The 21,258-nt window shown below is 38.5% G+C and overlaps 1 protein-coding gene across 2 annotated transcripts in view; it reads left to right on the forward strand.

Annotated features, from left to right (window-relative positions):
• The first annotated feature begins 810 nt into the window (after positions 1-810).
• F13A1 (coagulation factor XIII A chain) overlaps positions 811-21,258 on the forward strand; it is a 168,052-nt gene continuing 147,604 nt past the window's right edge. Inside the window, exons 1-3 of one of the 2 annotated variants that reach the window (XM_016160997.2) lie at positions 811-980; positions 1,240-1,299; positions 3,155-3,302. In XM_016160997.2, the coding sequence (XP_016016483.2) occupies positions 3,173-3,302 (130 nt within the window). In that variant the 5' untranslated portion in view covers positions 811-980; positions 1,240-1,299; positions 3,155-3,172. The remainder of the gene's footprint in view (positions 981-1,239; positions 1,300-3,154; positions 3,303-21,258) is intronic. The other variant, XM_016160998.2, reaches the window with a different exon arrangement.

Here is a 21,258-nt window from a genome sequence, read left to right on the forward strand (position 1 = left end):
GATGACCTTAAACTACAGTTTCAGTAGAATAGTAGGGTCAGAAGCCAGGTGGCAGAAGCTTGAAATGAAGAGGAGAGGAGAAAGAAGCAATAGCTGGGGGGATGTGGGATGAAGAAAAGACTCAAAAATAGTGGAGAGATTTGACTTGAAGTGTGTTCTTGCTAATCGAAAGCAGCAGCTAGAGAGCAGAAGCTAAGACACAGGAGAGAGAACGAATGAATAGTGCAGCAAATACCTGGAGAAGAAGGGGCCACGGAGCACAGGCAAAGAGGAAAAGGTGCGCTTGGCCATGGACAAGAGCGAGTAGGAATTCCTCCCACTTTAACAACAGGAAGAAAGAGGGAAAAGGTTACAGGTAAATTCATAGATTTGGTAGCAGGAAATTGAGAGAATTCCTAACCAATGGTGTCCTTTTTTTTTTCGTGTGAAATTGGATTAAGTAGTAGGGTCAGAAATTTAGAAACAGCATGAAGTTAGAAATAGCCATGACTAAAAATAGGAGTTTTTAGAGATACCAAGACTCAGGAAAAAAATATAGAAAATTTTAGAAAGAAAAATTTCTTTCCTTTTTTTTCCAATTGTTTGAAGATTAGTCAAAATAGTTTACCAAAAAAAGTGCAATTTTCTAATTTTTGTGGCACTCTTTAAAGCATTATTCATTTTCCCTCTAGCTGGGCATCCCCTCCTGCAGGAAGTCTGCGGTTAGGTAGTGGCTATGACACCCGCGGATGGTTCAAGAATACAGACCATGTCCTTCAGCCTTATTTATACAAGAAGGACATGTTGCTCTTGCTTTATGCAGGGTCACAGCTGTCTGTGACCAGTCGGCAGGAGTGCAGACCCTCCCGTCAGGCCCCACCAACTTACATGGCAAAATCCAGACCCTTCTAGTTCTCCCTACTAAGGGAAGGGGGCAGGTCTGCCTGGCAATTAGCTGGTCCTCTCAGTCATCAGCTGAGGAGTGGGAGGCACAACTGGAGGTGGGGATTGTGGGGAGAAACTGGGCTGGGAATTTGGGAGTAGGGGGCCATGGGTAAGAGGAAGAGCAGCATGCCAGAATAACAGAGCAGGAAGGGAGAAGTAAATAGAAAGAAACAGAAAGTCCTGAAACTGCTCACTTTCTCCATGTGTCAAGAAGGGGGAGGAGAAAACCCCGTCTGATGAGGGGAGAAGGGAGGGAGTTGTTAGGAAGTTATTTAAGAGCCAACTTTCTGGTAATTTTTTCTGTGTCCTTTTGAGGAAGTATCCGGAGACACACAGAGACCGCCTGCCCTAGGGCACCTCAGGAGGGGACCACAGGTAAGCAGTCATCCCTACTGCCAGGATAGATGCAGCCCTGCACCCAGGGGCTGCCTAGTGTCTGCTGTGTCCTCCTCGCTGAAACTAGGTCCCTCAGGCTGCAGCTCAGGGCACCTGGAGATGAAGATCAGAGGCAGTCCCACTTGTCCAATTCCGTTCCTGGCCCCTAACTTCTCATTTACCCAACCCCTGTTTTGAGTAAGACTTTTCTCAGGCACCCTACAAAGCTTTCTTAAAGGTTCTGCTGGCTAAGAAGGCCAACAAATGAGAATGGCGGAATTAGGGTATTCATCAGGGGAGCAGACTTTGGAGAAGGGACATAAAGGGTTGGGGAGGGGGAAGTAGGAGCAGGTGAGAACACCTGCTTGACTGCATCCCAGCGAAGAAGCTGAACTCGAGCACCTTCTCCCCGAGACCTGAGAAAAGGGGTGTTTCTGTCCACCTTCACTAACCCACCCAGACCTGCATGGGCTCCCCAGTTCTCTGCTTACTGGGTTCTCTCTCCCAACAGGCTGCTGCACCGTTCTGTGCTGTTCTTCCCTCCTGGCCATCCTACAGTCCACCCTTGCTATTTCCCACTGGAGAACTGCGTTTACCTGCCTTCGCCCCATCATTAACCCTTTACTCTCTCCTCCCTTCTTACCCCCTTCAGTTCACTAGAAACTATCTGTAAATAAATCTGTGGGAGATTTATGAATACCTGTTCAGACCTTATACTTCCAAACACAGCTGTCTCCTTCCAAGACCAAACACCTTAGAAAGTGATTCTCTTGTCTCCAGCTGTGTTGCCTTTGCTCAACATGTTTTTGGAACAGTCTCCTCTAGTTGCCTCTATAATGACCGCTCCTCATCTTTTGAGGGTGTGTCTGGTTTTTGAAAAAAGCAAAATCACCAGGAGGCATGACTGGGTAATCCAGGTGATCAAGGGGACATTTCATTGGGGCCAGAAACAAGATCTCCCTTCATTTGGTCAGTTGATCAACAAGTAGTTGTTGGGCACTGACAGGAATGTGTACGGCGTTTACACTGGCTTTTTGCCTGCACAAACTCCAAAGGAAGGGGAAGCAGGCTTGGAACAAGGGCAGTGTCAGCACCACTGACCAAGTAAGTTTAGAGGACGGGCTATTTATATCCTTTTTTAATATTACAGCATGCCTCCTTCTCACCTACCTGAACTCTCCATCTCCCTATCCTGTTCCTTGTGGTCCTGGCTCCACAGTAGTTACCAATTTCTCACACCCTACTAAGTTTACTTCTGAATTTTGTTGAGCTGGACCCTAACCCACACTAGACCAAAGACTCTATTGGGCAAGAACACTTTTGTTCTGCTGTATCTCAAGTGCCCAGACCACAGTGTGGCACACAGTATACCCTCAATAAATAAGAGTTGAATTAAATTGCAAACATGAATGCTTGGGAGGAAGTCATTGATCTGGACATGGTTGTATGAGTTTATCCTTCAAAGAGACTTAAGTCTTGTATGTCTATATGAAATAGGCATATATAGATGCATGTGACAGTACATTTTTTTTTTATTTAAATATTGCCTTTAGGGGTAATGAGAACAAAAGAAACCTTGCTCCCAAAAATTTTTACAATTTTCATTTCTACAAGTTTCATTTCTTCAATTACATATGTTTCGACAAATCTCTCTGAGACCCTTGGGGGACTCTACTCCATCATTAGACTAATTCTCACTGCCACTTCTCAGGTATTGTTAATGTGAAACTCAAAATGTGCTGTTCCAGTGCTATCACACACAGTTACGTCCGTTTCTCTATTTTCGAAACTTTGTGTCAAATGTAACTTGCTTTACATTCCTTTTCTGTGTCTTGATTTTCCTCCCCCCATCAAGGAGCTTCAGAAGCTGAGAATGTCAGGGACCCCTGGAACCACCTTTGGAGGGAGGAGAGCTGTCCCTCCCAACAACTCCAATGCAGCAGAGAATGAACCCCCTACTGTGGAGCTGCAGAGCCTGGTGCCCCGGGGCTTCAACCCGCAAGGTACAGACACCTCTGGCCCAGTCACAACCAGCCCGGCCGCTCTTCCTCATAGGTGCTTGGTCCGCTGAGCTCCCACAAAAGGGGGCCCTCTGCCAGTCTGAGGTTTTAAAGAAAGGTCTCCAAAACTCTCTTTTGAGTGGTAAAAGCACCAAAGACCACAATTCTTGCCCTAGTTCTGCCACTTAATAGCTTCGTAATCCCAGGAAAGTCACCTCTGCAAAACAAGGGCATGGGCTTAGCCAAGGTCTCTTCCAGCTCTACTCTTCTGTTTTTAAGAATGTTTTCTAGCTGGAAGTTTCCACTTCAAAAATATTGTGGTTGTTTTGATTGTCTGGCTTGTACCACCTTCCTTCTCCCTCCTCCTTCCTCCATCCATTGCTGTGAGTTTCAGAGCTGGGGAGAGATGCCAGATGCTGACAGTAATGGAGATGGAAGCCCTCTATTTCTCTCCAGAGCAGCCGGGTGAGCAGCTGAGGCAAGCTGCTACCCCTGCTCCCGCCTCTGCTGATCTCAAGGGACATGCTCTGGGAGCAACAGCCAGCAGCTGACCTCTCTTCAGCCCTGTCAGCTGTGACAGGGCCCAGGTGCCAGTGATGGCGTGGTGACACAGACACCACTCCCCTGGGCCAGGCAGGGACATTCAGACTCACGACCCTGAATGGCATCTACCGTGGAGCACTTTTTGTCAGTAGCACACATGCACCAACACCCACTTTTGCTCCAGAGGGTGGTCTGTGCTAGGTTTCAACAGGGGTTAAATACCCACATGCTGGTGTATGTATTATCAAATTCGGAGGAAGGGGCTCACAGGACAGACAGCATCTTCAGTCAAGTAGAGGAACCAAAACAAACTTGTAAACTTGTAGTTCTGAGCTCTCTCTCTCTCTTTCAGCTAGGTACTGCACTCCTGAAAATGCCATCATTAAAGCACAAAACTGAGTTTAAGAGGACTTGCTAATCGACTCATCTAAATCTTCATGTTATAGGTTAGAAAATTGAGGCCTAAGCAAGCAATTCTGTCCAACTCCTTTATTGCCCAGTCCAGGAGTCTTTTTATTTTTCTCTTAAAATGCAAATAAATTGAGAAATGTGCAGATGTCAAATTACTAAGCAGGTCACTAGCAGAATTTCTCCTGGCAGAGAAGATTCTGAGCCCCAGGGAAGGGTGCTGAAGAAAGTAGGCAGGAAGAACAGAAAGAGAAGGAGGCGTAGGATAAGTGAGGAGAAATGCGAACCTGCACAGAGGCAGTGAGGTGTGGCAAAGAGCCCTCCAGTGCAGGACTCAGAAGACCCAGGTTCCTATCCCACAACTGCCACTTGCACACCCTTGTACTCAAGGGAATTCATGTAAGTGCCCACAGGCCTCAGTTTTTCCATCAGCAAATGGAAGCATTACCTATTTCACAGTTGTCATGCAGATCAAATGACAAGTTCCTGTGAGAGTCCCTGACCCACAATATGTGGCCAATAAATTCTCTTTGATTCAGAATGTGCAAATTATCATATCCCTACACAGTCAGGAACCCACTCCACTCAACGCTTGCTTATAAAGGGAAAATGTACCGCCTGGAGCCCCTGTATAGCTGAAATCCGAATAAAATGTTACCAATAAGAAATTAAACAGCCAGAGAACTTGACCAGGGAGGTCAATTAAAAAAGAATTCTGGGATTACTGTTTTTTTGTTTACTTTAGAGGCAGGTGGGAGCATTCTTTAGAACCGAATTATTTGGAAAAATCAGTCATTATTTGCCTGCAGTCATATGTTCACAACTCAAGTGACATTCTGGGATACTTATTACAGGCAGTGGCATAGAAGTAAGAGGACCCAAAGACTGTAGAATGAATGAACAAACAATCACTTGAGAACTGAATGACTCATTAGCCCTAGTCATTATAATCTTATTATTCATAACAACTTCCAGATTTCATAAACATGCATTCATTTGATATTTCTCATAGATGAGCTAAGTTCTGCATGCTGTGAGGATAGGGTCTCTGAACCCAGGAAGCATAGCAGTGAGTCCCAGACAAGGACAGGAAAAAAACCAAAAAGCATGTAAAGCATCTGATCAAGGAGATCCATCTCCTACTTAAGCTTTGATTTTAAAATTTGTTTAATTGTGTTTAAAAGTGGGTTTTCTGGTACTACGTATATCAATTTCTCCCCAAATGATCCCTGCTAAGGCTTAGTCCTGTGTGTTTAAATACCATCTTCTTAAAAGTTTATGCAGCGGCCACTAGTGGTCTCCAAAGGGACTTGTACCTCCTCGATTCTCTGATAATAACTTTGGCTCCCAGGAACACAAAACCCTAAATCAAATTCTTTCTCCTCATTTGTTTCAATAAAGCTTTTTTCAAAAGCATTTCTTTAGCAAGCTATTCTTATAAAATTGACTAAGAAAGGCAAAGAAGTAAGAGGAGAAGAAGGGGGGAAATGCCAGCTTTTTCATTTTGAATAGTCCTATGGCAGTCAATGTACATAATCTATACTGAGTGGGTGTAATACCCTTAATTCACAGCTTTTGTAAATATTTGTCTAGGAATTATTTTAGCCTATAATTCAAAATATATAAACTTAAGTAAGGTTCCTCCCATACAGCAGTACAAAATCTAAGAAAAATAGAAACCTGGAAATAGGACCAGCGCGTTAGAGATGGTGTTTGATGTCCTGGTCTGTTTTTAAGAATTCTTAATGCCCCTCTTTGAACTCAATTATAGTCGAGAAAAGTACCTGAAAATCTGATTGTTTAGATTTGCATCTATAGCTAATAGACTGCTCTGTATGCATGACTGGTGTTTCTTAAAATCTCTCTACAGTGTTCTTGTCTTAGAGTTTCTTTTAGCAAAAGATGTAATGTTCCAGAACATACCTTAAATTCTTGAGTGTTAGTAACGGTACGTGATCATTTGCAGTAGTAATTATAATATTTATTTGACAGCTCTAATGCAGTGATTTCAAACTGGAAAGCAAGTCTGGATCTATAAAATAAAATCAAATACAGATAAGATCTAGTATTTTTCAACATTTCCTTCCTCCCACTACTTCATGTCAGAACTAAAACAACTGGTTAATTATAAATCTGCCCTTTGTGTAGAGCAAACCTCTCTGGATTCAAGGTTATCAAAAGAATGAGAGAGCCATTCAATGTATGGTAAGAAATAATGTTGCATTTGGTTTGTGGAGAAACACTTAATGATTATCACCTGTGTGTCAGGAACTACGGCAGGCTCTAGGGACACCAAGATGAGTAAGTCAATTCCTGGCCTCAAGCAACTCTCCATCTAGTAAATGAAACAAATGAAAGGAATAACTAGTAATGTCAGTGGAGTGGAAAAAAGGATGAGGAAGGCTTTGTGATTAAAGGACATCTGGATTAAGTCTTAGAAGATGAATAGGAATGTACCAGGTAGACAAGTGCATGGAAGGGCATTTTTTACAGAGGGAACAGTATATGCTAAGTTGAGAGGACAAAAGAAGGGAGATGAACCTGAGACAATCGATCAGAGATCATACCATAACACGTCTTGAAAATCTCACCCTTCCTTCTGCAGTTAATTAGGGGGCTTGCAAAAAATTCTAAATAGCAAGATGACATAATCAGAATTATGTTTTATAAATTAATTTTAAGAATGAGAAGAAAATGTAGAGAAGATGATACATTTGGAGGCTTTGAGATTCTTTAGGATGGAAGTGAAATTGATCAGAGGAATTTTAGTCCCTGGAGAAGATGTTAGTCTCATTTCTCTTATTTTAGCTTCCTCTACGCAGGTGAGCATTTCTTATACATTCCATGTACCAGACATTTTTAATAGCAACAGTTAAAAACAATAAGCTATTTAAGAAAATGTTTTTAACCATTCTAGTTAATCATACTTTAAAATTCCGGTATCTAAAAGAAATGTGAGAAAAGAAACTTTATCCTGTCATTTTCACAATAAACAGACCAACTTCCTCATAAACAGTATAAATGCCTATAGCTTAGTAATAATATTACCAAAGATTGCAAGGAGAATTCAGTTCACTAGGGAATTCCTAGGATATGAACATAAACATTTAACTTATTTGAAGATTCTATCTGTGACAGGTATAATCAGTCTCTGAAGAATGTTTGTACAATCAAAAAAAGAATATAATCGACTTTTTTTCATATTAGTGACAAGGTAGGAGTATAGGGAGGCAGCTGGTTCATGAGGAGAGTTTTTTTTTAACAGTCCATTTTCTGATGTGTTTAGAACTAAGCTCAATTGTGTTATGTAGACTTTTTTTAAAGCTCTCACTTTGAAAGAGCAAGTCACCAAGTTTCCAGCCACAATATTTCCCTAAAAGACACACACACACACATGCACACACACACAAAATAGCTTAGCAATGAGTGCCTTATTTTTCCAGGAACAAGGTTTGGACAGGGGGGAGCAAATTTATTTCCTATTTGTGGCAAATGGAGCCTGTGTAATGAGTAGGCTCTTTCAATCTAAACTATACTTTGTTGGCAATAAACAAAGCAAAAATCAATATGCCAGATTAATAGATGTTTCCTGAATGCCTACTATGTAGGAAGGGGCAATACTAAACAAAACAAATAATAGAAAGAACTATGACATTTGTATATCTATACTTGACTTAATCTGTGGGTGACTCTCCATGAGTAATAAAAGAAATGTCATTTAATCAGTGGTATTGGAGACTTCACTCCATTTCCCAACACTTGGGGAAAATTATAATAACTTTATAAACCTATTAGTAGATTACATTGGCGAGAGGGCAACATGACTGCCATTTCCTTATCCTTCTAAAGAATAAACTATTTGCCTGTTAACTTTCTGTATGTTATAAATTTGACAATAGTCTAGAACAGGAGTCCTCAACCCTTGAGTCACAGACCAGTACCAGTCCATGGCCTGTTAGGAACCAGGCCAAACAGCAGGAGGTGAGTGGTGGGCCAGTGAGCAAAGCTTTATCTGTATTGCAGCTGCTCTCCAGCACTAGCATCACCACCCCGGCTCCACCTCAGATCATCAGGCATTAGATCCTCATAGAAGCACTGGTCCCTGATGCCAAAAAGGTTGGGGAGCACTAGTCTGGAACATTATTTCTTTAAGCTCTTGACTTCTCAGTGTAGCTTGTAATGTTCCATATTTTAGTCATTTTATTTTTAAATAAAATATTTTCCTTAGCTTAAATTATTTTAATATGGACTTTAAAGAGATTATATAGAGAAATTATATTTATCATTATCTTAGTTTTTCCCCACGTAGAGTATCATTGTGATTTCTTATGATTTTTCTTTTCTTCTTGAAGGCATTGAATTAGAGTGAGTGATCACTTAGATCACTTAGAAAAAAATAACAATTTAAAAACTATATTCTTTGAATTAAATGCTGTCAAATACATAACAATATAAACTACGTTGTTTTAAAACAAACTCTTCGTATATATTAATATATATTTATATGTATGTTCATTTTCATTTTGAAAAAACTATAAAACCATGAGGATATTGGGGTTGAGGCTTACATTTTTTAATAGTCAAAGGAATTCATTAGTACTTTTTTGCTTACTCTTTGTTATAAAGCAGTGTCAGTGGGCTGTGAAGACATGGCATTTTTATTCAAAGTTTTAGCAACACAGCTAGTCTGAAAATATACCTCATGTCATAAAACCCACATTACTATCTTCAACATTATATATATACACAGTCCTGAAACTGGCACATTTTGAGAATGAAATTGTGTGATAAAATGACATTGAAAAAACTCTTATGGTTAATACTATGGTAAATGGAATAATCTATTTTAAAATGAATGACCAACTCCAGGCTCAGTTTTTCAGGTGTTAAATTTGTTAAAATGAAAAGTGGCACATTTGCTAAGGAAGTTCCACCCATTGTCCCTGGGCACAGTGACAAGATGATTAAGACATGATCTGGTCCTTGAAGAACTTACACTTGCATAGATAAAACCACCAAGTTATGATAATACCAAGTGGTTAATGGTAATAAACTTAAAAAAAAAAAGAAAAACATATTCGACAAATCAAAAAGAGAAAATAATGTCATCCACCAACAGAAATTCAGGAAAAGAAAAGCAAGGCTACCTGCTCAGAAAACAGGGTATGTAGCATTTTCTTATATAATGCCCACACTGCCCCCATTTTTCAGGTAAGAAAACTGAGGACAGGAAGTTTCTATAACTTGTCCAAAGTCACACAGATAGTAAGTGTCAGAGTTGGGATTTGAATTCAGTCTGGCTCCATAATCCATAGTCATCCACTATACTATTCTATCTCTCCTAATACTAAAAATAATTATATAATAATAAAAAATATTGAGAATTTTCTAGTTGCCAGACACTGTACTAAAGCACTTCATATACATTTTTACATATGCATATGCTACTTCTGTAAGATACTTTGTTGCCTTTTTTAAAAAAAGAAAACTAGACTAAGAGAGATTAAATAACATTTTTAAGGCTGCACAATTAGTAAGCAGTGAAGCATCTCCCAAAACATTTTCTGCAAAATACTCCAGAAAAAAATAGTTTCTAGGATCATTTAAATTTGGAAAAAATTGTACTTGTAGGAGAATTGCAATGTACAATAGCATATTAAAGTCTCCCATAAATCCTGCAAGAATCCTGATTAACCTCGGTTAAACCAGCATTTTCCAAACTCATTTAACCATGGTAATATTCTAATACCTATTACTATCCTACAGAACTAGGATTGCACTGCACTACCTCAAGAACGGACAGACTCAGTAGGCATTAACTAGGTTCACTACTCGAACTGGAAAGCCAGAGTTTTCGTTTGCAGTGAGAACTAGAACCAAAAATATACTTGAATTTCTCTCTCCAGTTTTATTTTCTCCTGTAGACAGAGTTGCTTGAAGAGCCAAGGCATAAAGTTAACTTACTCATTCTCAAGGGCATATTATATGAGGGTGGGGGTAGAAAGAGGTGAGGCAAATTCTGTGAGTACTTCAGGATCAGTGCATTCATTCCCTACAGGCAGACTAGATTTACCCCATCCCTAATCTGAAATGCTCCAACAGCCTCCTAGCTGACCTTCCTGCCTCCGGTGCTATCATCATCCCATCCATTCTACTCTGCATCAGAAGCAGTTTACATATATGTATGTATATATATATATATATATATATATATATATATATATATATATACATATACACATATATATATACACACACACACACACACACACACATATATGTAATCACGTCAGTTTGCTATTTCAGATTCTTCACTGGATCCTCACTGCAATTAAAGTCCAAATGCTTATGGTCTAAAAGGCTTGCATGAGCAGCTCCTACCTACCTGTTGTGTGGTCTCACCACTATGTAGACTCGACAACCAATCCTCTTTCAATTTTTTATGTAAACTATGCACTCTCTTGCTTCAGTCTTCATTCATTCTCCTCTGTCCCTAAAACATTTTTGCCCACCTCTCTTTCTATCTGTATGACTTGCTCATCTTTCTGACCACTGCTTATACCTCACTTCTTCCAGATAGCTTCCTATATTCCCCTTAATCTGGGTTAGGGGCTCTCCTATACTTCCTTTATCAGAATATTTGTGACACTATATCATAATTACTTGTTCACTTTTTAGTGTCTACCATTGTGCATTTACCCAGCTTGTATTAATTAGACAGTGACTTAATCAGCATTTATATTTATGTCTTTAATATCAAGTTAAAATATCACTCATAAAATTCCTAGAGGACAGAAAGTTCAGGGGATATTAAATACATTAAACTTATGGTCTCAAATTATCTTAAGAAATTGGAACAGCTAACCAAATTCAATAAGATGAAATTTAATATGAATACATATAAGGCCTTAAAATTGAGCTGAAAAGAAGAAATCAATTGCATAAATAGATATGACAAAATAGCAACATGACGAAGTGGCTTATAAGGGTCTGGACTGAACTTTATTTAACCCACTCCTAGTAGAAATGACATCAGAATGTGTTTTTAAGGCTTTCGATTCATCAGATGTTTAATGTAAATAAATAATTAAATAAGAGTATTCAAAACACTAATGAAATCTTGGACTGAAATAATAAAAATGTACTATTTATTTCAAAAGATGTACTGGTCTCACTGTTTTTCACTGGAAAAACCAGAACTAGTAATGTATTTAATTCTAGGGGAAATACAAGAGATGAATTTTACAAAATGGAATATGTATTCCAGAACAGAGTAATGGGTAAAAGATATGGAAAAGCTGAAGATATGAAGAATTTTTTACTTAGAGGAACCCTAACAGTAGTCTTCATAAATCTAAAGAGTGGCAGATGAAATGAATAAAATGTATTCTATATTTATCCAGAAGTCAGAACCAGGATGCACGGTTAGAAAAATTACAGAGAAGCAGATGTCAGTTCATCTTAAAAGGATTTTTCAAATAATTAAAGTTGTTTTAAAATGAACTGTTTGCTTTGTGAGATTGTGGGTTCCCTGTTCAGATGGAGGTAAAAAGCTTAAATTGGGATTTTCACAGAAATATTTCATGCAGTAGATAACAGCCCTACCAGATGGTCTAGAAAGTACCTTTACCCTCTGAGATTCTGTGAGGCTAAAATATTGGTTTATTCTTTCCATTGGTGCTGAAGAATGGAGAGCTGATTAAACTTGTTTCTAAGAAATTAGGATATTAGACTTTTTAAATAAGAAACATTATTAAAAGGCACAGTCCCAAGAAAGAGGGCCAGGTGAGTTGATTACTAAGGTCATTTGAAACTGGGACATTCATGATTCTCTAGTTCTTTCTTCCTTTTTTTTTTTTAAAGTATAACTGACATACAATACTATATTAGTTTCAGGTTACGGCACAGTGATTTTACATTTATATGCCTTACAAAGAGATTGCCACCATAAGTCTAGTAACCATAAGTCTAGTAACTATGATATGATTGACTATATCCCCTATGCTGCACATTGTATCCCCATGACTTATTTATTTTATAACTAAAAGTTTTAAATGGCCTTCACATTTTGCCCATCTCCCCACTCCCTTCCCCTCTGGCAACCATCAGTTTGTGTTCTATGTCTATGAGTGTTTCTGTTTTGTTTGTTCATTTGTTTTGTTAAGTTCCATATATAAGTGAAATCTTACAGTATTTATTTCTTTTCTGTCTGACTTATCTTAATTAGCATAATATTTTCTGATCCATTCATGTTGTCACGAATGGCAGCATTTCATTCTATTTTATGGCTGAGTAATATTCTATTTTATATATATATGTACATATGTATATACTACATATAGTATATATTATCTTAAGAATACATATGTACATATGTATACATATATATCACATCTTCTTTATCCATTCATCTATAGATGAACACTTAAGTTGCTTCCATATCCTGGTTATTGTAAATAATGCTGAAATAGACATAGAGATTCATGTATCTTTTCAAATTAGTGTTTTTGTTTCCCTTGGATGAATACTCAGAAGTAGAATTGCTGGATTGTATAGTAGTTCTGCTTTAAACTTTTTGAGGAACTTCCATTCTAATTTCCATAGTGGCTGCACCAATTTTATTCCCACCAACAGTACATGAGAGTTCCCTTTTCTCCACATCCTTACCACCACTTGCTCTTTGTTATTATCTATTTGGTAATAGCCATTCTGACTGTGTGAGGTGATATCCGATTATAATTTTAATTTGTATTTTTCTAATGATTAGTGATGTTGAGCATCTTTTCAACATGTGTCTCTTGGTCATCTGTATGTCCTCTTTGAAGAAATGTCTATTCAGGTCCTCTGATTAGTAATTTTTTTTGTTTTTTTGATGTTGAGTTGCATGAGTTCTTTATCCATTTTGGATATTAACCCCTTATTAGATATGTCACTTGCACATGTCTTCTTCCATTCATTGGTCTGCCTTTCCATTTTGTTGATGTTTTCTTCACTGTGCAAAAGCTTTTTAGTTTGATGTTGTCTCATTTGTTTATTGTTGCTTTTACTGTCCTTGCTCAAGGAAACAACATGAAAAAATTATTACTAGGACCCATGTCAAAGAGTTGATTACCTATGTATTCTTCTAGGAGTTATATGGTTTCAGGTCTTACATTAAGTCTTTAAACCATTTTGAGTTTATTTTTGTATATGGTGTGAGAAACTGGTACACTTTATTTATTTATTTATTTATTTGCATGTAGCTCTCAAGTTTTCTTGATATCATTTATCAAAGAGAGTTTCTTCCATTGCATATTCTTTCTTCCCTTGTCTTAGATTACTAGATCATATAAGGGTGAGTTCATTTCTGGGCTCTCCATTCTGTTCCATTGATCTATATATATATGTCTGTTCTTGTGCCAGTACCACACTATTTTGTTTACTATAACTTCACCGTGTAGTTTGTAATCAGAGAGTATGATACTTCCAACTTTGTATTCATTTCTCAAGATTGCTTTGGTTATTTGGGATCTTGTGTTGTTCTATACAAATTTTATAATTACACAAATTTTACAATTGTTGTTCTACATCTATAAAAAATGCCATTGGAATTTTGATACAGATTGCATTGACTCTATAGATTGCTTTGAGTTATATGGACATTTTAACAATATTAACTCTTCCCACACCTGGGCATGGTATGTCTTTCCATTTATTTGTGTCTTTTTCCATTTCTTTCATTAATGTCTTACAGTTTTCAGAGTACGTGTCTTTCGTCTCCTTGGTTAAACTTATTCTTTTTTGATGCAGTTGTAAACCGGATTATATTCTTAATTTCTTTTTCTGATACTTTGTTATTAGGATATAGAAATGCAACAGGTTTCTGTATATTAATTTTTAATTTGCAACTTTACTGAACTTATTTATTAGTTATAATACCTCTTTGGAGGAATCTTTAGTATTCTGTCATCTGCAAATAATGACAATTTTATTTTTTCCATTCAAGCTGGATATCTTTTTTTTTCTTGTCTTATTGTTGTGGACTTCCAATACTGTCTTAGATAAAAGTGGTGAAAGTGAACATCTTGTCATGTTCCTGATCTTAGAGAAAAAGCTTTCAGCTTTTCAGCATTGAATATGATGTTAACAATGGGTTTGTTACATGTGGCTTTTATTATGTTGAGTTATATTTTCTTTATTCACACTTTGTTGAGAGTTTTTATTATAAATGAATGTTGAATTTTCTCAAATCTTTTTCTGTATCTATGGAGATGATCATGTTTTTACCGTTTATTTTGTTAATGTGGTGTATCATGTTGACTGATTGTGGCTATTGAACTATCCTTATATCTCTGGAATAAATCTCGCTTGATCATGGTGTGTGATCCTTTCAAATGTATTGTTGAATTCAGGTTGCTAATATTTCATTGAGAATTTTTGCATCTATATTCATCAGGAATATTGGCCTGTAATTTTCTCTCTTCGGTAGTGTTTTTGGCAGTTTGGGTATCAAGGTGTTGCTGGCCTCGCAGAATGAGTTCGGAAGAATTTCTTCAATTTTTTGGAATAGTTTAAGAAGGATAAGTATTCTTCTTTAAATGTTTGGTTTAAAGACACCTATGAAGCTGTCTGTCCTGGACTTTTGTTTGAGTTTTTTGATTAGTGATTGGGTTCATTAGTAGTTATTAGTCGGTTCAAATTTTCTGTTTTGTCCTGATTCAGTCTTCGAAGATTGTATGTTTATAGAAATTTATCTATTTTTTTCTAGGTTGTTCAGTTTGGTGGTGTATAATTGATTGTAGCATTCCCTTATGATCCTGTGTACTTCTGTGGTGTTGGTTGTCACTTCTCTTTTATTTCTGATTTTATTTATTTGGGCCTTCTCATTTTTTTTCTCGATGAGTCTGGCTAAAGGTTTATTGATTTTGTTGAGTTTCATTAATCTTTTCTTTTAAAAAAATTTTTAATTTTTCAACTACAGTTGACATTCAATATTATTTTATATTAGTTTCAAGTATACGGCATAGCAATTAGACATTATATGACTTATGATTACCCCAATAAATCCAGTACCCATCTGACATCATACATAGTTATTACAATACTATATCTATGAGCTTTTTTTCTGTTGTTTGTATGTTTATCCTGTTCTCTAGATTCTACATTTGACATTTGTCTTTCTCTCTCTGACTGAAACCACTCAGAACAATACTCTCTAGGTCCATCATGTTGTTGCAGATGGCAAGATTTCATTCTTTATGGCTGAGTCATATTCTTTGTACATATATATGTATATATATGTATATATGTGTGTGTATATGTGTGTATGCATGTATATATGCGTATGTGTGTATATACACACACACACACATATATATAGATATATATTTATTCATTCATCCATTGATGAACACTCAGGATGCCTACATATCTTGGCTATTGTAAATAATGCTGCAATGAACATATGGATTCCCATGTCCCTTCAAAGTAGTGTTTTGGGTTTCTTCAGATAAGCACTCAAAAGTGGGATAACTGGGTACTTCTTTGTCTCTTGTTATCACCTTTATTTTAAATTCTATTTTGTATGGTATAAGTATTGCTACTCCAGCTTTTTTTTGTTTGTTGTCATTTTCATGAAACATCTTTTTTTCATCCCTTTACTTTCAATCTATGTGTATCTTTAGATCTGAAGTGAGTCTCTTATATGCAACATATGTAAGGGTCTTGTTTTCTTACCAATTCAGCCGCCCCGTCTTTTGTTCGGAGGATTTACATTTAAAGTAATTGTCGGTAGATATGTAGTTATTGCCATTTTATTGTTAATATTTTTTATTTTTGCTTTTGCTTTTTTCTTCTTCTTCTTAAAGTTCCTCTAACATTTCCTGTAATACTGGTTTGATGAAGATGAACTCTTTTACCTTTTTATTGCCTGAAAAGGCCTTTATCTGTCCTTTCATTCTAATGGTGAGCTTTGCTGAGTAGAGTAATCTTGGTTGTAGATCCTGGGTTTTCATCACTTTGAATATCTTGTGCCAACCCCTCCTGTCCTGCATAGTTTCTTTTGAGAAGTCAACTGCCAGTCTTACGGGTGCTCCCTTACAGGTAACTAACTGCTTTTCTCTTTCTGCTTTTAAGATTCTCTCTTTGTCTTCAAACTTCAATATTTTAATTATATTACATCTTGGTGTAGGCCTCTTTGGTTTATCTTTTTTGGGACTCTCTGAACTTACTGGCTTTGTATGTCTATTTCTTTCTCTATATTAGGGAAGTTTTCATTATTTCTTGAAATAGGTTTTCAATTTCTTGCTCTCTCTCTCTCACCCTTCTGGTATCTGTATGATGCGAATGTTGCACAATTAATGTTGTCCCAGAGATCCCTTAAACTAGCCTCATTTTTGGATTCTTTTCTTTTAATGCTGTTCAGATTGGATGTTTTCTGCTACTTTATCTTCTGAATCACTGATTTGATCTCTGCTTCATCTAATCTACTCTTAAGGTATTCTTCATTTTGATTATTGTATTTTTCATTAGTGACTGGTCTTTTTTTAATGTTTTCTGTCTCTACTTTTATGTTTTCTAAGTTATCACAAGTTCTTCTACTCTTTCCTTAAGTTCATTGAGCAAATTTATAACCAGTGTTTTAAACTCTGCATCTGGTAGATTGCTTATCTTCATTTCGTTTAGTTATCTTTCTGGAGCATAGTTCTGTTATTTCATGTGAGACATGTTTCTTTGTCTTACAATTTTGGCTACCTACTTGTGTTATATATTAGATATGGCTGCTATGTCTCCCAGTCTTAGGAGAGTGGCATTTTGCAGTAGGTGTGCTGTGGGTCCCGGTAACACAGTTTTCTGGTCACCTGAGCTGGATGCCTAGGAGTTTCTCTTGTGTGTGTTGTAGGTACCCTCCTGTTGTAGTTGAGCATTGGTTGCTGTTTGTTCATCAATGGGAGGGATTGACCCTCAGGCTGGCTGATTCATTGTGATGACTGGCCATGACCAATGTAAAAGCTGTTGTGCAAGGGCTGGCTCTACAGAACAGGATTCACTTTAGCAGGGCTCTGATTCCTTCCCTGTCTGCCCTTTGGGTGTGACCTCATCAGATGTAACTCAGGGTGATGCTCTGGCTCAGACTGAAGCCATCCACTGGGTGCACAGGTGAGGCCTCCTGGGAGAGCCCTTGCTGAAGGCTAGGTTCAAGTGCATCCTGTGCCCTGCTCAGGGACACCTGGCATGAGCCACCAAGTAATCCACAGATGGCCATCACCCATGCTGGGCTTGGAAGTGCCTTGAGAGGACAAGCTGAAAGGACAAGCTGAAAATTGAGACTGGCTGCCACTAGTGCTGGGTTTGGAGCTGCTCAGCAAGAGATACAGGATACACTGAGGCCAAATGCTGCTTATTTAGGTTTTGTGAACTTTTGAGAAATTTTGGGGAAGTCTGCAGCATGAGTCAAGACAAGCCATTTGTATGGAACATCCACTGGAAGTGGCTTGGATGGGCCCACACGTCAGGAGGGTAGAAGTCTCAGGGAATCATCAGGGTGGGTTGGCCAATGTTAGTTACGTTGATGGAGACTTAGATGTGGCACCCACTTGGGTCTTCAGGCCCAGAAGGGGAGGGCTCAACAAAAGAATAATGCCATCTACCAGCACTTCTCTCTGGGAGAAAGCTGTCCCAACAAGCCCTCAGCCTGAAGTCAGACATCTCAGTTCCTCCCCATATGTCCCTGGCGCCTTTCAAATTGTTGCCCCAGAGCTCAGAGCAAGTGAGTTTGTCAGCGGGTAAGTTCATGCACAGTCTCCTTAAGAGGAAAGTCTGTGACTCCAGCTGCCCTTCATCTTACTCAGCCACTATCTCTGCTGATATTCACAGCCAGAGTTGTGAGGACTTCTCTTCCTGGCACTGGAAACCTGGGTTGGGGGACTTGGTGTAGGGCCCAGACCGCTTACTCTTCCGGGGGAAACTCACAGCTAAAATATTTCTCCTGATTCTCAATTACCACACGAAAGTGTAGGACCAGTCCATTTTGGCTTTCCACCTCTACTACCAATCATGAGGTGGCCTCTTCTGTGTGTCCCCGGTTGTAGGACTTCTGTTCAGCTACACATCAGGTGATTGCCAATGATGGCTATTCTGTAGTTTAGTTGTAATTTTAATGTGATCGTGAGAGGAGGCAAGCATAGCGTTTACCTACCCCACCATCTTGACTGGAAGCCTAATCTCTTCTTTTTAGTCCCTATTTTATTTATTTCTACTGTGATTTTTAATATTTCCTTCCTTCTACTATCTTTTTCTTGTTCTTTTAGTTATAAGTTTAGATTGTTTGAGTGTTTTCTAGTTTCTTGAGGTAGACTTACCTCACTATAAATTTCCCTCTTAGAATTGTTTTTACTACATCTCATTGATTTGGGAAAGTTATGTTTCCATTGTCATTTGTCTCAAGGTATTTTTTTTTTCCTCTTTGATTTCTTTGTTGGTCAATCTTTTTTTTAGTAGCATGTTGTATAGCATCCATGTAGTTTCTCCCCAGTATTCTTCTTGTAACTGATTTCTAGTTTCATGCCATTGTGGTCAAAAAAGATGTCAGATGTGATTTCAATTTTCTTAAATTTATTGGGATTTATTTTGTGACTGAACATGTGATCTATATTGGCGAATGTACCATGTGCCATTGAGAAAAATATGTATTCTGCGGTTTATGGATGGAATGCCATAATGGCATTAATATATATATATATTTATTTATACACACACACATATATACACATATATACACATACGCATATACACACTCTTAGGCTGTTCAAATGTGTCTTTTAAGGCCTCGTTGATGTCCTGTCTGGATGACCTATCCATTGATAATGTGTTTTGGTGTGGGGTTGTTGGGTTCATCTTGTTTGTGACTCTGTAATTCCTCAACTTGGATGCTTGTTTCCTTCACCAGGTTAGGGAAATTTTTAGCCATTATTTCTTCAAAAAGGTTTTCTTTCCCTTTCATTCTCACTTCTCCTCTTGGGATCCCTATAATGTGAATATTAGTAGGCTTGATGTTGTCTCAGGGTCCCTTCAACTTTCTTTTCAATTTTTAAAAATTCTTTTACTTTTTACTATTCTGATTGGGTGATTTCCACTGCCGTGTCTCTAGATTCCTGATTTGTTCTTTTGCGTGATCTCATCTGATGTTGATTCCCTCTAGTGTATTCTTTTTATTTCAGCTATTATATTCTTCAGTTTCAATTGGTTCTTTTTTATATTTTCTATATCTTTGTTGATGTTCTCACCTGTTCATTCATTCCTCTGGGTTGGTGAGCATCCTTATGATCATTATTTTTTAACTCTTTATCTAGAAGACTGCTTATCTCTATGTTGTTTATTTCCTTTTCTTCTTCTTTTTTTTTTTTGGTCTTATTCTTGTTCTTTTGGAATATATTTTTCTGTCTCTTTATTTTGTCCAACTCTCTGTTTGTTTCTAGGTATTTGGCAGATCAGCTATGTCTCCCTGTATAGAAAGAGTGGTCTTACATAAAAGGTGTCCTATGGGGCCCAATAGTGAAATAATTCCTATTCAACAGAGCCAGGTTCTCCAGGGTTGTCCCCTGTGTAGGTTATATGCTCTCTCCTGTTGTGGTTGGGCCACAGTTGCTACAGGCATGCTGATAGGCAGGGGTGGCCCCTAGGGTGATTGGCTGTGAGACCTGGCTGCAACTGCTTCAGATGTATTGGTGGGCGGGGCTGGTCCACAGCCCAGCTGTCTGTGAGGCTCGGGCATAACTATTGTGGGTGCACTGGTAGGTAGGGCTGGCCCCTGGCCTGGCTGACTATGAGAGCTGGCCACAATTGCTATGAATGTGCTGGTATGAAGGCAGACCACCAGCATGGCTGGCTGCACAGCTTGCCCAAGTTGTAGGCATGCTGGTGTGTGAGGGCTATCCCCTCACAATGGGAGTTGTTTTGTAGGGGCACTGGTCCTGGCTGAAATTGCCTACCAGGTGTGGTAGGGTGGGGCTGGGGCCTCTTTGGAGGGCGCCAGTGCTGGAATAGGATTTCCAATAGATGTAGCAGTGTAGGAGCTGCTTTGGAGGGGTGTTGGGTTGGGTGGGCAGATTGGACAGAGTGAGGCCTCAGGGGAAAACTGGGGTAAGGTGAAGAGTATTAGTAAAGTTAATGAACAGTGTTAGAAATGGTGCCTGCCAGGTTCAGGCCAGCTAGGAGTATTAAAAAAATAAAAGGCATTTGCTAGAGCTTTTCTCCCTAGAGATATTCAACAAATTCCTGCTCTTGCAGCACTCACCCTAAAATCAGTCAGTGTATCCTTCAATATCACTCAGGAGCTCTTCAGACTGCTGACACAGTGCTGGAACTCCCAGAGAGTAAGTTTTTGCTCAAGTCTCTTAAGAGCAGAATTGGTTTCCTAAAGCCCTCTACTCTCCTGGACATAAGCCCCACTAGTTTTCATAGCCAGATGTTATGTGAACTCCTCTTCCTGGTGAAGTTTCCCCTGGGCTGGGGAGCTCAATGTGGGCTTCAGATCTATCATGACACAAGGGAGACTTCCATGGTTGTGAAATCCCTTGTGATGCCACACAAGGGATGTGGGTCCTGACTAGACCCTCCTACCATTCTCAATGTGGCTATTTCTCTATATCCTTAGTTGTAGAAAATCTATTCTGCTAGTCTTCTGGTCATTCTTAAAGAAAGTTGGTCTATATGTAATTGTAGTTTTGGTGTATCTGTCAGAGTAGGTAAGCTAAGGATTTTCCTACTCCACCATCTCAACCCCTTCTTATTCAACTCTTCCTGAGGCTGGTTTAACACTGGGGATTGTGACCTAAATGAGGCTAGAGAACTTAAGGGAAAGGCAGCTTATAAGAGAGTGGTCTAGAGAATTAAACACTTTAAGTCCACAGCATAATGGAAGGAAAGTGCCCTTCAGGGGACCATGTACTATGGCAAGGTTCTGAGACGAAGTAAAAATAAAACTGCATCTTGCACTTTCTGTTTACTGCAATGTTACAGTCAGAATAGC

This window comes from Rousettus aegyptiacus, unplaced genomic scaffold (assembly GCF_014176215.1).
Source record: "Rousettus aegyptiacus isolate mRouAeg1 unplaced genomic scaffold, mRouAeg1.p scaffold_m13_p_1, whole genome shotgun sequence".
NCBI classification, from domain to species: domain Eukaryota; kingdom Metazoa; phylum Chordata; class Mammalia; order Chiroptera; family Pteropodidae; genus Rousettus; species Rousettus aegyptiacus.